Here is a 20,615-nt window from a genome sequence, read left to right on the forward strand (position 1 = left end):
CGGGTCCTCACCAAGCCCGCGGAGGGTGCCTCAGCGCCCCTTCGGCTCGCGGGCATCTGCATACTCAATTTCTTTACGACTGGCTGATTTTTGCCCTCTCTCAGAGCAGTTGATTATGCACAGAGACAAAGTGCTCTGGCACTTCCACCTGTGGGGGTTTCAGGTCAACCGAGAAAAGAGCAAACTCGCCCCCGTGCAGAGGATCTCTTCTCTCGGGCTGGAGCTGGACTCGGTCACCATGGCAGCGCGCCTCTCCGGAGAGCGCGCTCAGCTGATGCTGTACTGTCTGAGAGAGCTCGACAGTAAAATAGTGGTCCCACTGAAACTATTTCAGAGGCTCCTGGGGCATATGGCATCCGCAGCCGCTTCATGCCGCTCGGATTATTCTATATGAGACCACTTCAGCACTGGCTTCACGATCGAGTCCCCAGACGCGCATGGCACGCGCGCGCACACCGAGTCTCTGTTACTGCGCTGTGTCGCCGCGCCCTCAGCCCTTGGAGCGACCCCTCGTTCCTACAGACCTGGGTGTCTCTAGAACAGGGGTCCAGTCTTGTTGTCGTTTCAGCAGACACTTCCAACACGGGCTGGGGGGCTGTGCGTTGCGGGCATGCGGCTGCGGACCTGTGGAAAGGTACCCAGTTGCATTGGCATATCGCCTGGAGCTGTTGGCAGTGTTCCTCGCTCTCCACCGTTTTTTTCCGGTGCTGGAGCGGCAACACGTGCTGGTCAGGACGGACAGTACGGCGGCGGTGGCGTATATCAGCCGTATAGGGGGTATGCGCTCTCGCCGCATGTCTCAGCTCGCCCGCCGTCTGCTCCTCTGGAGTCATCCGCGGCTGAAATCGCTGCACACCATTCATATTAAGGCAAGCTCAACCGTGCAGCCGATGCGCTCTCACGGCAGCCTTGCGTCCTGGAGAATGGAGACTCCACCCCGAGTCTGTTCAGCTGATATGGGCGCGATTCGGGGAAGCCCAGATCGATCTGTTGCTTCCCCCGAGATCGCTCATTGCTAGTTGTTCTTTCCCTGACCGAGTGCTCTCGGCACGGATGCACTGACTTACAGCTGGCCTCGGTGCACGCGCAAATACGCGTTTCCCCCAGTGAGCCTGCTCGCGCAGTTACTGTGCAAGGTCAGGAAGAGGACGAGGAACAGGTTGCTGGTTGCGCCCCTCTGGCTCAACCGGACCTGGATGTCAGAGCTCTCCCTCGCGATAGCCCTCCCCTGGCAGTACCTTCGAGAGAGCACCTACTCTCTCAGGGACAGGGCACCACCTGGCACCCTCGCCGATCTTTGAAGAGATTTTAGACGCGAGGAAGACTTAGGTAACCTCCGATTGCGGTGGCTAATACCGTCACTCGGGCTAGAGCCCCCTCCCCGAGCGCGCCTATGCCCTGACGTGGAGTCTATTCACTGAATGGTGTGTCTCTCGCTGAGAAGACCCCCGTAATTTGCCAGATCAGCGTTGTGCTTTCTTTACGCCGAGAGAAGCTGGAGAGCAGGCTGTCGCCCTCCACACTCAAGGTTACGTGGCTGCCATCTCCGCTCTCATAACGCGGTGGCTGGCAGCACCGTGGGAACGCATAACCTCATCATCCGGTTCCTCAGGGGCGCTAAGCGAATTAATCCATCCCGCCCCCTCTCATGCCCTCTTAGGATCTCGCCCTCGCTACACAAGCCGCGTCAGATCCCTTCGATCCTCGACTCAGTATCTTTCTGTCCCTGAAGACAGCTCTGCTGGTCGCGTTGATATCGATTAGAGGGTCGGGGACCCGGAGGCATTTTTCGGTCAGTGACTCGTGCCTGTAATTGGGCTGGCTTCTCTCACGTCCTGAGACCCCGCCCACGATATGTGCCCAAGGTTCCTACCACTCCGTTTTAATACGAGGTAGTGAGCCTGCAAGCGCTGCCCTCGGAGGAGGCAGACCCAGCCCTTCTTTATTGTCCAGTTCGCGTTTTGCGTATTATCCGGACCGCACTCAGAGTTTAGATCATCTGAGCAGCTCTTCGTCTGTTATAACGGTCGGCAGCAGGGAAGTGCCGTACCGAAATAAGTTCCCACTAGATTGTGGATGCCTTTCTTTCACTATCAGAGCCGAGATGAGCCGCGTCCCCCGAGAGCGCGTGCGCACTCCACTTGGAGTTTCGCATCCTCTCGAGCGCGCGCACGCGGCGCCCCTCTAACAGACTTCTGTAGAGCTGCGGGCTGGGTGACACCCAACACATTTGCAAGGTTTTACAATCTGCGAGTGGAGCCGGTTTCCTCAAGGGTATTAGGTAACCCTTGGTGATTGAGGAAACAATTCGGTAGGGTGTTGAAACAAGCTTGCTGCGCCATTTTCCCTAACACGGAGATACGTGCGCCTTTTTATCTGTCAGTAAAGTTCCCCGTCAGGTGAGCCCTGCAGATTCCTCCGTGGCCCCCAGCACTGACTCAGCGGAGGAGTCACTTGCTGGCCCACTACGTTGTAGGTCTGCCCGCTGGTCAGCCCGCGTTTTGGGTAAAGGTGCCTGCTATGCGTGATCCCCACTAGGCGATCCCATATGCTTATTCCGCCACGGTTAAGTCCCCCCCCTGGGCGGACCCGTGTCTTCCCTCCCCGCTAACCACTCTTTTGCTATGCGTACTCCCCCTTTTTAGGGCTAGTCCATATGTAAATTCTGCCATCTATCCCCCCTCGGGTAACGGATGGCCTCCGCAGCGTCCTCCCTATCGGGATTGCACGCTTCCCAACGTACTGTCGTATTTCCTAGAATTATCTAGATGCTCACGACTTCCCAAAAAATATATCTAAATCCGTAAAACTTCTGTTGAAGTAGGATAAATTAGGGCCAGGGACACGTTGGAGGACCGCGCCCCCCATGATGCGGGTGCGTCACGCTTGCTTGACTATCTCCTCATCGGGGGTGTTGGTAAGGTGCAGTCATTATGGCGCTTTCAATGGGCTCCCAATGCGTGGATTTTACAAATCAAATCCACTTATAGTGCTGAAGTTCCCCCCGAAGGGGAACGTTCGAGGTTACTAAAGTAACCCTTCGTTCCCCGAGGAGGGGAACGGAAGCACTATACTCCGTCGCCATAATGACTGTCCCTTAGCTGTTGAAAGTCTCTTCAGCTTAAAAAGGATAGCGTCTGCTGGCGCCAGGTGAGCTTATATACTCAGTTGATTGCTTATGCCGCTCACCTGCGCAGGCTTGCGCTGCCAATTCATTCTTAATTGGCCCGTTCAATACTCTTTCAGACGAGTAGCTTCTGAACCGAACCTCCCAATGCGTGGATTTTACAAATCAAATCCACTTATAGTGCTTCCGTTCCCCTCCTCGGGGAACGAAGGGTTACTTTAGTAACCTCGAACGTTCTTCATGTGTATTTGGACAGGTTTGTGGGTTTCTGCAATAGCGCCCTCTGGCCTTCGGAGTTGATTTATTAAAGTTGCAAAATAGGTTCATTCTGAAAACATAGCTCTATATCCGTTTTGGGAGATGACAAATTATGTAGCCAGAGGTGCATATGGCTGCATTTCGTCTTTAAAACAATTGATACGGGACGGCATGACGGTATTTTCATGCTTACCAGCTGACCAAATATCTCCATATGGATGGCTTTACTGTTCGCAGGGACGAGTTGACCACAACGACAGGGTTTTAGTCTGGTGAAGAACTGTTCCAGAAAACAGGTAAAACAAAAGCCAACAAATAAAATAAACAAGTAAATAACAGGGTGAGAATGTGGTAAAATCTGAAAATGTGGTAAAAACCAGACGGGGGCTTTTCTTTTGTCTGGATTGCTTTTTAAAACTGTTGTTTGGGTTTAGGAAAAGGGGTGATCGGGTCAATCTGTGTTTTTGAAAACACTATTGGTTGGGTTTTAGGGAAGAAGGGTGAGTCAGTTTATCGGTCAGTTTGTAATTAATGTTTTTTATTTATGCTTTTGAATTTCACCTTGATCTATCTTACAACAACTTTTAACCTTAAAAAGTTTGAAAAGGTCACTTTTATTAACATTTTTAATATTTTAAAGTGATAAATCGTCAGGGTTGGTGTCGTATATTACGCTACAAAATGCTTGTAATAAACTTCTAGTATACATTTACTGTTTACCGTCCCACTGAGCCACCGGAAACTGATAATTAACAGATATTATTTTTTACAGTTTATGGGATGCACTTGGGTAAAATCTAGATCAGATATGCAGCCGGCCAGAAGTGCCAACGATATACACATCAATAGAGAAGCATTAATAACACTGTATACTAATAATTAATATTTTTACAGTACTATGACCGTTGGGTTTATGATTGGGGTAGGCTTTAAAAAATGTTATTTATTGGGTACTATAGCATAAATAATACTCTGTACAACTACTGTTTTTACATTACTTTGATGGTTGGGTTTAGGGTTGGGGTGGGGGTAGATGTTAATGGAATACAATAAATAAGAATGTAATAAATAATATAAATAATTCTCATTAACGTCCAGCCATGACCGTATCCGATTTAGCAACAACCATGCACTTGCTGTTGGGGAAGCTTCCATTGAAAGTAACTGGGCTTCTTCATGTGTATTTGGACAGGTTTGTGGGTTTCTGCAATAGCGCCCTCTGGCCTTCGGAGTTGATTTATTAAAGTTGCAAAATAGGTTCATTCTGAAAACATAGCTCTATATCCGTTTTGGGAGATGACAAATTATGTAGCCAGAGGTGCATATGGCTGCATTTCGTCTTTAAAACAATTGATACGGGACGGCATGACGGTATTTTCATGCTTATCAGCTGACCAAATATCTCCATATGGACGGCTTTACTGTTCGCAGGGACGAGTTGACCACGACGACAGGGTTTTAGTCTGGTGAAGAACTGTTCCAGAAAACAGGTAAAACAAAAGCCAACAAATAAAATAAACAAGTAAATAACAGCGTGAGAATGTGGTAAAATCTGAAAATGTGGTAAAAACCAGACGAGGGCTTTTCTTTTGTCTGGATTGCTTTTTTAAACTGTTGTTTGGGTTTAGGAAAAGGGGTGATCGGGTCAATCTGTGTTTTTGAAAACACTATTGGTTGGGTTTTAGGGAAGAAGGGTGAGTCAGTTTATCGGTCAGTTTGTAATTAATGTTTTTTATTTATGCTTTTGAATTTTACCTTGATCTATCTTACAACAACTTTTAACCTTAAAAAGTTTGAAAAGGTCACTTTTATTAACATTTTTAATATTTTAAAGTGATAAATCGTCAGGGTTGGTGTCGTATATTACGCTACAAAATCCTTGTAATAAACTTCTAGTATACATTTACTGTTTACCGTCCCACTAAGCCACCGGAAACTGATAATTAACAGATATTTGTTTTTACAGTTTATGGGATGCACTTGGGTAAAATCTAGATCAGATACGCGGCCGGCCAGAAGTGCCAACGATATACAAATCAATAGAGCAGCATTAATAACACTGTATAATAATAATTAATATTTTCACAGTACTATGACCGTTGGGTTTATGATTGGGGTAGGCTTTAAAAAATGTTATTTATTGGGTACTATAGCATAAATAATACTCTGTACAACTACTGTTTTTACATTACTTTGATGGTTGGGTTTAGGGTTGGGGTGGGGGTAGATGTTAATGAAATACAATAAATAAGAATGTAATAAATAATATAAATAATTCTCATTAACGTCCAGCAATGACCGTATCCGATTTAGCAACAACCATGCACTTGCTGTTGGGGAAGCTTCCATTGAAAGGAACTGGGTTTCTTCATGTGTATTTGGACAGGTTTGTGGGTTTCTGGAATAGCGCCCTCTGGCCTTCGGAGTTGATTTACTAAAGTTGCAACATAGGTTCATTCTGAAAACATAACTCTATATCCGTTTTTGGAGATAGCAAATTATGTAGCCAGAGGTGCATATGGCTGCATTTCGTCTTTAAAACGAATGATACGAGACGGCATGACGATATTTTCATGCTTATCAGCTGACCAAATATCTCCATATGGATGGCTTTTCTTTTCGCAGAGAGTAGTTGACCACAACGATGGGGTTTGAGTCTGGTGAAGAACTGTTCCAGAAAACAGGTCAAACAAAAGCCAACAAATAAAATAAACAAGTAAATAACAGGGTGAGAATGTGGTAAAATCTGAAAATGTGGTAAAAATCAGACGGGGGCTTTTCTTTTGTCTGGATTGCTTTTTAAAACTGTTGTTTGGGTTTAGGAGAAGGGGTGATCGGGTCAATCTGTGTTTTTGAAAACACTATTGGTTGGGTTTTAGGGAAGAAGGGTGAGTCAGTTTATCTGTCAGTTTGTAATTAATGTTTTTTATTTATGCTTTTGAATCGCACTTTGATCTATCTTACAACAACTTTTAACCTTAAAAAGTTTGAAAAGGTCACTTTTATTAACATTTTTAATATTTTAAAGTGATAAATTCTTTATGTGTATTTGGATAGGTTTGTGGGTTTCTGCAATAGCGCCCTCTGGCCTTCGGGGAGATTTACTAAAGTTTGAACAGGCTAATTCTGAAAACATAGCACTATATACATTTTTGGAGATCACGAGTTATATAGCAAGAGGTACGTATGGCTGCATTTCGTCTTTAAAACGAACGATATGGGACAGTATGACGGTATTTTCATGCTTACCAGCTGACCGAATATCTCCATATGGAAGGCTTTCCCACTGTTACCAGTTTGTCCAATAGCTCGCCATGTACGTTCGGCAGACTTGAGATGCAGAGAAGAGTTGATCACGATGACAGGGTTTGAGTCTGGTGAAGGACTATTCCAGAAAACAGGTGAGACAAAAACAAAAGCCAAAAAATAAAATGAACAAATAAATAACAGGGTAAGAATGTGGTAAAATCAGAAAATTTGGGTAAAAATCAGGCGAAGGCTTTTCTTTTTCTGGATTGATATTTAAAACTGATGGTTTGGTATAGGAAAGGGAGTGATCTGGTCAATCTGTGTTTTTGAAAACACTATTGGTTGGGTTTTAGGCAAAGAGGGTGAGTCAGTCGATCGGTCAGTCAGTCGACAGTGGCCTCTGGTGGATTTATGTGAGAACAGTATGTGCGAATGGCACTCGTGAGAGAAATTTGAGATCTGAAAAAGCATACACAGCGGCCTCTGGTGGATTCGTGAAAACAAAAACTACCTTCTGGGACATATTTGGTGCTCTTCAGAAATGTATATAGTGTTCAGAATGAGCCTGGGTTGTAAAATTTGCACCATGCTTCCTTGAAAAGACACGTTCAACAATCAAAGCTTTGCTTAATTGTGTTTACAAGTTCAATTCGATCAATCGCCCAGACCTACAGGCAGTATGATGCTTGCATGTTGCGCTGCCGACTCTAATGCAATACTTCATACTGGCGCACAAAAGTGTGCTTGGAGTTTTGAACTGGCTGAATATTAGCAAGGAAAAATCGTCAAATGCATCAACCAGCAAAACTTGAGGGAAAAGAATAAAGAAAAAAGAGAGTTTAAATTTACTCACTTTTTACTCCACCTTAAATGATTCCAAAACTTTATGAATTTTTATTCAGTAGAAAATAAAAACTTCTTTAAATGTATTTTGTAGAAAGCTGAAAACCTTGTAGGAAAAACAAATACTATTGAAATCAATAGTTACAGGTTTCCAGCTATCTTCAAAATATCTTCCTTTGTCTATTACAGAATAAAGAAATTCATAAAGGTTTGGAATCACTTTAGGATGAGTAAATAGTGAGTAAATTCTCATTTTTTGAGTGAACTATCCCTTTAAATCATATTTAAAAAAAATAAAACTTTTTTTTCAACAGGTTATTTATTATAAATATTAGAGTAGACACTTAACTTGCATTTAATATGCTTTCAATTGTAAAGTTTAATCAAAAGAGAGACCTCAAACAAAAATTAAATTTTACACACCATTTACTCAATTGATTCCAAACCTTTATGAATTTCTTTATTCAGTAAAACACAAAAGGTTCTTTTAAGATATTTTGTAAAAAGCTGAAAACCTGTAAACATTGTAGGAAAAACAAATACTAATAAAGTCAGTGGTTACAGATTTTTAACTTTCTTCAAAATATCTTCCTTCGTTTATTACAGAATAAAGAAACTCATAAAGGTTTGGGATCACTTGAGATTTAGCAAAAAGTTAGTTTTCAGCTTTTGTGGAACTTTTGTGTTTTACTGAATAAAGAAACTCATAAATGTTTGGAATCACTTGAGCAAATAGTGAATAAAATGTCATTTTTGGTTGAGCTCTTTCTTTGAATGATGTTTTGAAAGACTTTACAGGTTAATTCTCTTTTTTTTCACAACTCCATTGTGAAATAATAACTATTAGCATATGGAATATGCTAATAGTTAAGAACAAGATGTCCCCTTTGGTGCATCAAATTTAATTTTACAATTGAAAGTTAAGTTAAGTGTCTACTTTATTATTTCAAATAAACGGTGTGGGAAAAAACAGCTTTTTTAAATTAGATTTAAAGGGATAGTTAACTCAAAAATGAGAATTTATTCACTGTTTGCTCACTCTCTAGTGATCAAAAACCTTTATGAGTTTATTCTGTAATAGACAAAGGAAGATATTTTGAAGAAAGCTGGAAACCTGTAACCACTGATCTCCATAGCATTTGTTTTTCCTACTCTGGTCAGGTTTTCAGCTTTCTTTAAAATACCTAAAAAAAAAAAAAAAGATTCCTTTGTGTTTTACTGAATAAAGAAACTCATAAATGTTTGGAATCACTTGAGTAAATAGTGAGTAAAATGTCATTATTGGTTGAGGTCTCTCTTTAAATGATGTTTTGAAACACTTTACAGGTTAATTCTCATTTTTCACAACTCCATCGTGAAATAATAACCATTAGCATATGGGTCAAGAACGAGATGTCCCCTATAGTGAATGCATCAAATTAAATTTTACAATTGAAAGCATATTAAATGCAAGTTAAGTGTCTACTTTAATATTTCACATAAACTATGTGGGGGAAAAAAAGCTTTTCAAAATAAAATTTAAAGGGATAGTTTACTCGAAAATGAGAATTAAATACTCACAGTGAAAATCTGTAAACATTGTAGGAAAAACAAATACTGTGGCAGTCAGTGGTTACAGATTTGCAGCTTTTTTCAAAATATCTTCCTTCATTTATTACAGAATAAAGAAAATCATAAAGGTTTTGGATAAGTTGAGATTTAGCAAATAGTGAGTAAATTCTCAGATTTGAGTGAACTATCCCTTTAAATCATATTTTGAAAAGCTTTTTTCCATACACAGTTTATTTGAAAAATTAAAGTAGACACTTACCTTGCATTTAATATGCTCTCAATTGTACATTTAATTTGGATGCATTCACCAAATGGGAAATCTCATCCTTGACCCATATGCTTTTTAAAATCAATATTATTTCCAGGTATGATTTTTTGAATACCATAGTACATCAAGCATGCAAACCCAATTACAATTTCATCCAAAAATGCAGCATTGTTTTATAGGTACAGCAAATCTGCAGGAATGCGATGCCTGGGAACAGTTGCACACAGCGCGCTCCGCAACACCATGTTGCACATGCATGCCAACACGCCCACACACGCTCGCCCCGTGCCCGCATTTCCATCAACACACACCTCCGCACACCCATGTGCCCAGAGAACCACGGCCAAGCCCACACATGGTTACTTGGCTTGGCTTTGACGGCGAATAGAAGCAAGGCCTGCACCAGGGGCCCTTCCAGCGTCTGCCAAGCTTCAGCAATGCCACTAGAACTTGAGCAAATCTGTCCAAAGTGCTTGACGAGGGAGATTATTGTGGCGTCGTGCATGAGATAAACCTACAAAGATCATGTTTGCGTTGAAAAAACAGCCATATGTCATGCGTTTCGCAGCTGCCAGCGCGGGTTGCGAGCCTCGCGCACGCCGTTACGGTCGAGATATCAAGCAGGATACGCATTACGAAAACACAGTCCCCAGACAGGCAGGCCTTTCATCTAAAGTTATTGCCACGCTGCCTGGGGTAATACATCACGAATTCTGTAAGGACAATGCTAAGAAGCGCAATCTGAGGACAAATGCATCATAGTTGCACAGTGAGCATTTTGTTACAAATAATGTTGTCATCAATTTTCATCTTTTGTTTAAACATATTAGTCTTTTGGACAAGATAGGTCATATTTCAGCAGTTTGATAAATTCTCCCTTCTCGCCTTTTCACAGAATGTGCACTTAATTAATTACACAACCTTTAATTGGACAGATTATTCCTAATGGTTGCGCGATGCTAAATGTACAAACTCAGAAGAGGCTCAGGAGTCATTATTTTAATGCCACATTCTCAGCTCGCTGCAATCAGTATATTTCAAATAATTAATCAGTTTCACATCGCCAGAAACATTTGGCCTAAAATAGACAAATTACGCTCACATTTGTGGAGGGCTGCTTTTTTTATTTATTTAAATATATATCTCCAAATCCTGTAATATCACAGATGCGGCGCTTTATTAAGGGAGTGAGAGTGTTTTTTTTTTCCTTCTAATTTTATGATATCTGCAGGCATTTGGGTGTTTAATTAGGGCGGTAATGTCCGGTGATGTACGTGATGGATTTTTACGGAAGCCGGCTTTAACTATCTGAGGCGATATCATAAATCACAACCTTGGCTGTAATGCTCGTGTGAGTTTGTTTAATTAGGATGTCCACCGAGAGATTCAGGGTGTTGCTGGGTTTGCACAAGGAATGCCAGCTATACAAACACCACGCAGATTTCACATTTCATTGTGCTCCGAGGATTATCTCTGCTATACTGCTGATAGAATAAAATGTAAAACAAGTCATTTGTGCACTGATGCTACAGTGTTCCATTACATTTGTATGCATCTCTACAACTTTTTTGGTTATTTGATGGTTTGGAATGTACTTGTTAACTCTGCTATTCCTTGGAGGACAAAATATAATTCATTCTTATATGGAGAGATCCACTTATGTTAATAAGCCAACAGATACTATCAGTAAAAATGCTCACAATCAGGCAATGGTCACGGACTGTGATGTTAAAAGAGCTGAAGGTTAATTTCAGAACAAAGAAAGGGCAAGTAATGAATTTAAATGCAAAATTTCAGTCTTTCAATCCATCTTATTAGTCATAAAAATTCACTTTTATGGCGACACGTTGGCTTAATGGTTAGCACTTTCGCCTCATAGCAAGAAGGTCGCTGGTTCGAACCCTGGCTTGGTCAGTTGGCATTTCTCTTTGGAGTTTGCATGTTCTCCCGTCCTACGGGTGCTCCGGTTTTCCCCACAGTCCAAAGAGATGCACTATAGGTGAATTGAATACATTAAATTGGCTGTAGTGCATGTGTGTGTACAGGGTTCAACGCTAAGGATTTTTTCTACTGGTCCAATCGGGCCAATGGTTCAGATTTTTACTTGCCCTGCCAAAATTGTCACTGGCCCCATTAAAAAATAAAAAAGACAAGTTAATACTTATTTTTTAGCCACACATTTTAAATAATGTGTCAAAAATAACTTCTGTGAATCTAGAATTTCAATATTTGAAAAATTTTAATAAATGTATGAGCACAATTCAGAGCTATGCAAACAAAAATTGCATAATGGGAAATGTAGAGGTATTTTATTGCAGTTCGAAATTATTTAACAAAAGGTGGCTGACTGGAAAATTGTGCAAAAAAAAAATAAATAAATAAAATAATAATCACCATTTTTTTTCGTTGTGTTTTCATGTAAATGTCTGCTTTCAAAACGGTATAAACAGACATTTTACTTTAGACTTTTAACTTGATATTGCTGCCATGTTGCCGTCTCTTCGCTGTACTGGTTGTTACCAGGATACAGAAAAAATAGCATGCTCAAAACATCAAATCAGATAGGAGGATCCGAAAAGCAATCAACATCAGAGAAGGTAGCATTTTAAGACTAAAAAGCTGAAGCTTAAAATGCACACAATTGACAAATAGTCGCAGACAAGTTAAACTTTAGTGACAAGGCAGCACTTTCCCAATCGGGCCAGTAATAATCCTGTCTACTGTCCCAAGCATCTTTCACACTGGCCTCGGGCCATAGGGCAGTCCTTATTGTTGAGCCCTGGTGTATGGATATTTCCCAATACTGGGTTGCAGTTGGAAGGGCATCCACTGTGTAAGCCATATGCTGGATAAGTTGGCGGTTCATTTATATTCATAGGGGTTGGCGACCCCTAATGAATAAAGGAACTAAGCCAAATTAATGGACAAATTCAGTTTTGATACTGAAAACTACAAAGCCAAAAATGTAATGAATCAATTGTAAATATATAAGATAATCAACCAATAATGCTACATATAAAATGAAAAATAAATATTTTTCTAGTTAAATTGCATATCAGATAAATTTATTGAATTGAATTGTAAAATTAATCATTCATTTTATTTTCAGCTTAGTGGGTGTTTAATTAGGGTGGTAATGTCCGGTGATTTACGTGATGGATTTTTACGGAAGCCGGCTTTAACTATCTGAGGCGATATCATAAACCACAACATTAGCTGTAATGCTGGTGTGAGTTTGTTTAATTAATATCGGCAATATAATAACTGCAATATAAATAAACGGTGTTACTAAAGGCGATGCTTTTTTCAGTAACGAGTAGTCAAATTAATTAGTTTCCCTCGTTACAATGCCGTTACCGTTACTGACAATAAAATCCATGTTACTATAATTGAAAGCGGTTTTCATTCAAGCAGCCTCTATTTAATTTTCGGTTTACTCCAGGGGGTGTCAAACGTACGTCCCGCGAGTCGGATCAGGCCCGCAAACAGATTTAATCTGGCCCGCGAGATGATTTTGTAATATATAAAAATAAGCTGCAATTGTAACCTGTTCATTTCATCCAATCCAGAAGCCTGAATCAGCATCAGTTTTACAGCCTCCTTAGACAGAAAGACCACATCTGCCATACCACACTGAGGTGTTCTCACAAGGAAACGTAACTATTTCACATTTAAACAGTTTAGTGGCTAATTCGTATGAGTTTAGTCGTATGAAAATGTATGATAAATCATAAGACCCAACCATCGTTTGTGGATAATCATTCATTCATTCATTTAATCCGGTGTCACCACAGCTGAATGAACCACCAACTCATCCAGCATGTTTTTACACAGCGGATGCCCTTCCAGCCACAACCTATCTCTGGGAAACATCCACACACACATACACTACGGACAATTCAGCCTACCCAATTCACCTGTACCGCATGTCTTTAGACCCGGAGGAAACCCACGCGAACGCAGGGAGAACATGCAAACTCCACACAGAAATACAAACTGAGCCGAGATTCGAACCACCGACCCAGCGACCTTCTTTCTGTGAGGCGACAGCACTACCTACTGAGCCACTGCTTCGCCCCTGTGGATAATCAAATAGTACTAAATTGTACGAATTCATATAAATTATAATAAATCAATAAATAAATCAAATAAATCAAAAAGTTATGAATTCCTGTGAGATTGTGTTGTCCTCAGGCTCCAGGTTTGTTTTATGTTGATCGCATTAAAACAAAATAAACAACCTGATGTTGTTGTTTTTAAGTTTACACCATGATTTTACCAGTCTGGCCCACTTGGGAATAGATTTTCCTCCATGTGGCCCCTGAGGTAAAAAGAGTTTGACACCCCTGGTTTAGTCCCTTTATTAATCAGGGGTCGCCACAGCAGAATGAACCGCCAACTTTCCAGCAATGTTTTATGCAGCGGAGGCCCTTCTAGCCGTAACCCGTCACTGGGAAACATCCATACACACTCATTCACACTCATACACTTTGGGCAATTTTTAGCCTACCCTATTCACCTATAGCGCATGTCTTTGGACTTGTGGGGAAAACCGGAGCACCCAGAGGAAACCCACGTGATCACAGGGAGAACATGCAAACTCCACACAGAAATGCCAACTGACCCAGCCGAGGCTCGAACCAGCGACCTTCTTGCTGTGAAGCGATCTTGCTACCCACTGCGCCACCATGACCCCTATTTAAAAATTTGTCAATAAAAATCTATATTTTTAAATCAATAGGCACAATGACATATGTTCTGCTGTTTTAATGTATATATCCACAGCTGAAAACATATAATATAATTTATAATTTGTAATATGTTTAATATTTACTATAATATTTTAATTAATAGATTAATATTAATATTTAATATAATTTACATATTTCTAGTCCCCACATACAGACTTCTGAATGAAACTAAGTTTAAATCTGAGTTGATCTTGCTCTGAATGCTCTATATAGACCTCATGGAGGCAGGATCAAATTCAGGTGCTATCAATGTTTAACGTGCCCAGCTGGATGGGAGCTGGTAAATGTGGTGCGGTGTGGTACCGGGGGCACGTAGGCCAGGTGACCACAGCAGGCACGCGTGTCAGTCCGTGCTCATTAACGTGACTGATAATGCCATCTATCAGCCGTCTAATTGGCGATGAGGATCTGCAGAGGGTATTTTAACCAGGCCCACGTATCCATCACACAGCTGTGGACAAGATGATGGCACTTCATTACCAGAGTGCTAACCAGGTAAAAGTCACATCCATTTGTAATGAGTGCGGGGGCCGCCTTCACTCCTGTCCATTTTCATTATGTAAAGTTCAACGCATATGTATGTGTATTGTAATTATCTTGATGAATATGCAAGCTTACTTTGCTTTGATTTTTCCACATAATGTCACAGGCGGAGAAGACGAGCAGCAAATATATGTGAGGTAAGCATGTTTTCAGTTGATACATATGCGGGGAAAATGTTTTCATTGGATCGTGTTTTTTTTTTTTTTTTTGGTGTGTGTGTAGAGAGAAAAAGAGAAAGAGGACAGGAAGTATTTGGGGAACATAGACTCAGAAATATCAAGAGCTAGATAGTCAAGGAGTCAAGATTTGGCTTTTTAAGCATGACTAATGTGATTCGGTGCTCTATATGATCATTTATTAATTTTCTTTTCAGCTTAGTCCCTTTATTAATCAGGGGTTGCCACAGCGGAATGAACCGCCAACTTATTGTTTTATGCAGTGGATTCCCTTTCAGCCGCAACCTAACACTGAGATACACACTTAGGGCCCTATCATACACCCGGCGCAGTGTGGCGCAAGACGCGGCGCAATAGTCTTTTGGTAGTTTGCGCCAAATTTATTATTATAAATAAATACTTATTTACTCTGCACTTGGGTCCTCGCTCCTTATTCCCCAACCCCGATCGTGATACACAGGGGCCTGACAAATTTTGAGCTTAAAATGTTTTTTTTAAATTAAAAACTGCTTTTATTCTGGCCAAAATAAAACAAATAAGACTATCTCCAGAAGCTCTGCCAAACATAATTTGGTAAATATTTACAAAGGGAAAAAAATCAAGGTGGGGGGGGGATAATTCTGACTTCAACTGTAAGCAGTTTCAACTAACAACCAACGTCATTTTTTTTTTTTTTTGAGTGTACTGTGTCTTTAAATGTACATAAGCAAAAGAAAGGCTACACCAAGGCTTTAAAAAATCAGCATGAAATGAAAGTTGCGATTGGCTTTTCTTCTCTTTTCTGATGCATATCCAAATAAAATGACTTTTAATTCTGGAAAAAAATGTAGGACTATTTAGTTCAAGGCATGTTTGTGACAGGTTGATGCTGCTTTCACTCTAATAAATATGTCATCAGACAAGAGATGCTGAAGAGGGAGTTATTTTGATTAAAGATTACAAGGGCTCTTACATTAAAATCAAATAATAATGTACATGCATACATGATTAATAAAACCTCTGCAATATTCCATAAAAAAGTAAACGTCAGTTCTGTTTTGATTGTGACTTCAATAAGATTAAGCATATATATATATATATATATATATATATATATATATATATATATATATATATATATATATATATACATATATATATATATATATATATATATATATATATATATATATATATATATATATATATATATATATATATATATATATATTCGTACTCTTGTGTCAAATGTGTGGTTATTTATTTATTTGACTCGTTCTGTTGCTTTTCTAGTTCACACCTTATGATAGTAATGAAGTGTTGTTTTAAGTGCGCCTGTTCTGTGTTGCCATCAGCCAAGTATTGTTGTCATGACATCATTTTTCAGCAGCTCATGTATCATTCAGGTGTAAGAGACTCAAAAACACATTTTTTCCAGAGTTTGGATGAATGGAAAGCGCTCTCTCTGGATCTCCTTCACCTGTGTGAGTGCCGTGGACAGGCCACATTTTTGACAGAAGCACTTTTTTTTAGACTACTCTCTTTATAAATATAATAAATTTTATTTTTAAATAAATATAATATGTGACCACAAAACCAGTCATAAGTGTACTTTGCTGAAAGTAAGATTTATATATTATTTGAAAGCTGAATAAATAAGCTTGAACCATTGATTTATGGTTTGTTATGATAGGACAAAATTTGGCGGAAATACAACTATTTGAACATCTGGAGTTCAAAGCAAAAACTAAATATTGATCAAATTGTCTTTAAATTTGTGTACATTAAGTGATTAGCAATGCATCATACAAATCAAAAATTCAGATTTTATATATTTACAGTGGATTTATAAAATGTATTCATGGAAAATTATATTTAAAGGTGCTGTATGTAAGTTTTTGACTCTTCTAAAGCATAATAATACCATTACATATTTGCATATATTTAAGAAACATGCCAAGTGAACATTCTTGTTTACCTGAAAAACAATGCTGAAGTCAGATATTCTGCTGTGAAAGTTCTGTGCCGGAATAGCTGTCTTTTATGTTATAAATTATACTATATTATATTTAAGCACCACATATTTATATTTAACCTTTTATTTCAGCACCACAGGTTGCTTTTGTGTAAAACAGCGTATTTCATTTATTTAGTCAGGAAGGTTCTTAAAGCATGCATTCGTGACCAAAATGCGACCTTCGGTGAGGCTATAGCAGACTCTGAAATGAGATGCAGATTCAGAGTTCCACATGAGGTTATTAAAGGGCCATGAAACCCCCTCGTTTCAGCAGTGTGTTTTCACACCTCTACTTTGGAAAAAGTCAGAAAAGTGGGCGTGTCCAGCTCTGTTTAGGGGGGAGTGTCGGAGGAAGAAAAGCGGCTTGGTATGGGAGTGTCTATTTGGGCGCGCTGAATTTCAGAGTCAAAACACACAACCACAGCGGACAATGTGACTGTGTTTACATGGACATCTGTAGTCGAATTATTTGCCAAATTATTAAATGGTGGACTTTAACTGCAGTTTGGCTCTTTCATTCAGGGAATTCATTTATGCCCCTCCCGACAAACGTGATATTTGATTCAAGGCGCTGCTCCAAGCGTTTATTTTTCATGCAATGTTTGATACCGCACAGCGAATGAGAGAAAAAAAAACTCAGCATTTCCCGGAAACTTAGATACACACGGCAGGTAGCGTCAGAAAGCCGCGTGTGTTTATTCCGGTCACAAAATCCAACACGAGGTTATAGTTTGGTTGTAACTGTTAGTGCTAACTATTGCACTCGGTGCAATAGTTTGTTTGATACGAATAAAATACGAACTGAATAAACAAAGAGCACTGGTCGCTCACTTACCAAATCTGTAGAGACAGGACAATCACCAGCAACTAGAGCTGCGTCTTTATTTAGAGGAGACTACAAGCGAATCTGGATCTCAGCGTTTGCAGATGAGAACAGCTCTCAGGTAAACAATAATCCTCCTTAGACACGTAAGTTATTGTTGTCGCGCGTCGCGTACACTGTTAATCCACGCGTGAGTCTGCGCTCTCACAGAGAGAAAATGAAAACGAAACTTAACTGCAGCAAACTATAAAAGCAACACTTCACGCTTGTTTTGCCAACACAACGTGGCGTCTATGCCGTCTACACTGTGACAGTAATGAATATTAATGAAGTTGCACAATAGAGCGCGCTGATTGGTTTGAACCAAGCCTTACTCATGCATTAATGCAACACACTGTAAGACGTAATAAGACTCACTCTGGCACAGACGCCCAGTCTGCACGCTGGAATACAGGCTATTATGTCATGACCGTGACGCAGCTTCAAAAATTCGTTTCAAACAGGAAGTACGAATTTGCTTGAAATAACGCAAAAACAACCAGTTTACACTTTTTCAACCAATTTACAATTTATAGGTGTCCTAATAGTGTTTTTAGCAGTGTGGGACACATATACGACTGTCAACAGCTCAAAAAATGTGTTTTGGTGTTTCGTGACCCTTTAATTAGCGAATACTATAATATAACGAACGTTAACATTAGGTGAGCAGGTTACATTGTAATTCCGTGTGCTAACAACACACTAAGTGATAAGATTGGCAGTGATAATCAGTTGAGCTGTTTACACCAGACGAAACATGACAGATATTTAAATACAACAGAGGCACAGAATAGCGCACTTACTGCACTCCAACGAAATGTTAAGGTTTATAATCTGGTTAATACATATTCAACCTCTTGAACATTATTAAATGTAGATTCTGAATCACTGATATGAGTTGGTTTTGTGTCAAAGTTGTAAAGTTCAATTTCAAACGGTTTATTTTACTTTCAAGACCTGTGGTGAAGTAGTATGGCAATAAATGTCATGTAAAATGACATTCAAACTCACATTATTAGCATTTAGCACTGAATTAAGCACATGAAGTGATCATTGTCATAGTTTTCTGTTGTTCAACTGCAAGAAATATAGAAGCCGTTACCAAAATATGAATATTTCAGATGTTGGTTAGGACAAAGACTCCTTTTAATATGGAAAATATTCCTTCTATAACATGAGGTTGCTTTTATTTAGGACACGGTTTTACATCAGCTTTTAGGTTTGATAGCCAGGCACACTTCTGTTGGTATTGTCAATCTGGCAACCTGCACTTGCCTGTGTTTTGAACCAGGAAGCAATGCCTAGTGGTGTCAAACTTACATACTGCACCTTTAATATTGTAATGATGTGTTGCATAAAAAGAAAAATCTTTCGTTTTGACCTATACAATGTATTGCTGGCTATTGGCAAATATTTAAACTGGTTCTGTGGTCCAGGGTCACATATAAATGAATAATATTTATCAAAATAAAAATAATCAATATACGCTTGCCGTCATGGTAGCGCAGTTGGTAGCGCATAATTGCCTCACAACAAGAAGGTCGCTGTTTCAAGCCTTGACTGGGTGAGCTGGCATTTCTGTGTGGATGGTTTGCATGTTCTCCTTGTGTTCGCGTGGGTTTCCTACAGGTGCTCCGGTTTCCAAGGCCGAAGACATGCGCTGTAAATTGGTTAAGCTAAATTGCCCGTAGTGTATGTGTGTGAATGAGAGTGTACAGATGTTTCCCAGTGATGGGTTGTGGCTGGAAAAGCATCCGCTGCGTAATGCATATGCTGGATAAATTGGTGGTTCATTACGCTGTGGTGACCCCAGATTAATAAAGGGACTAAGCTGAATAGAAAATGAATGAATATTTGTTTAAAATCTTCTTTTAGATAAAAAGAAATTAGGGAAAAATATAAAAGAATACAAATTTAACAGAAAGGATGATGATATATTTTTAAAATAAAATAATACTAATAATAATAAATGATAATAATAAAAATAATAAAAAATAATAATTTTAAATTTATCAGGAGTCCCCACAGTGTAATGAACCGCCAACAATTCTAGCATATGTTTTACGTAGCGGATGTCCTTTCACCTGCAACCCAGTACTGGGAAGAATTATTATTTAAATAATATTAATACAGTACAGAAAAAGGCCAGAAACTGTTGCAACCAAGGTTCAAACATGCATTGTCCATACAAGCACCATGGCTCAGTATCAGAGCCCATGCGTTGCCCGCTAATCCGACAGAAAGCCATCCTAATGAACTGCACAGGAAAACTGGCAGGCAGCAGCTCGACTTCCTGGGACATTTCCTGCCAAAGAAAAATTGCCAATTCATCCTTCGCTGTCCAGTCGAGTACAAAAACTTTGCTAAAACGCCCAAAAGTCCATATTTAGTAATTCACATGTCAGTGATTATCATTTCCAAGCCCCTCAGACTGCAGCAATGAATCTTTACCCCCCTCCATCTCGTCTTCCTCTCGTTTGTGCTTCTCCCTCACTCGTCCTTCCCATTTATTGCTTTGTACAGCAAAGCACCATTACTGATCCCTTCCAAAGCACAAACTAAAAATCTATCCCGTTGTCATTTGCTTCGCCGTGCCATCTATCATCTGGGAGCGGGTGGGGGGAGTTTGGCAGCATCTCAGCGCCAGAGAGGAGGCGCTGGAACAGGAGGCAGAGTCAAGGACTTTCACGCGCAACAAAAAACTTGTCACAATTATTTATGGCTCTAGCTGGGACACATAATAGGACACATCAAACTGCTGTTTTTTTCCCTCCCTTTCAGTTTTTTTTCCTGCTTTTTCTTCCCCTCCGCGGCGATGAGCGCCCTCACGTCGCCGGCTCCCTTGTCGAAGTGGGTCACAGGCATCTCTTGCCTTACACATACAATTTCCAAGACAATGGCGGAGCACTTGGGGAAGTGACAGTGACAAATACAGGAGGCCCCACCGAAAGCTGGGCAGGCTGTTACATGAGTGATTGCGCCAATAATCAT

General features: G+C 40.2%; 1 protein-coding gene and 1 long non-coding RNA gene across 3 annotated transcripts in view; one reads left to right on the forward strand and one right to left on the reverse strand.

Moving 5' to 3' along the window:
* The window catches only part of LOC147831357 (uncharacterized), a 148,438-nt gene that overhangs the window by 13,412 nt on the left and 114,411 nt on the right, over positions 1-20,615 (reverse strand). For both annotated transcript variants that reach the window (XM_087307832.1, XM_087307831.1), the window contains one exon: positions 6,635-6,770. In XM_087307832.1, the coding sequence (XP_087163958.1) occupies positions 6,675-6,770 (96 nt within the window). In that variant the 3' untranslated portion in view covers positions 6,635-6,674. Of the gene's footprint in view, positions 1-6,634; positions 6,771-20,615 lie in introns of those variants that run through there.
* Positions 14,352-20,615, forward strand: part of LOC147831358 (uncharacterized) — a 36,465-nt gene continuing 30,201 nt past the window's right edge. Inside the window, exons 1-2 of the long non-coding RNA XR_015524016.1 lie at positions 14,352-14,542; positions 14,697-14,727. This is a non-coding gene — a long non-coding RNA (uncharacterized LOC147831358). The remainder of the gene's footprint in view (positions 14,543-14,696; positions 14,728-20,615) is intronic.

Source organism: Danio rerio, chromosome 23 (assembly GCF_052040795.2).
Source record: "Danio rerio strain M-AB ecotype USA chromosome 23, GRCz13ab, whole genome shotgun sequence".
NCBI classification, from domain to species: domain Eukaryota; kingdom Metazoa; phylum Chordata; class Actinopteri; order Cypriniformes; family Danionidae; genus Danio; species Danio rerio.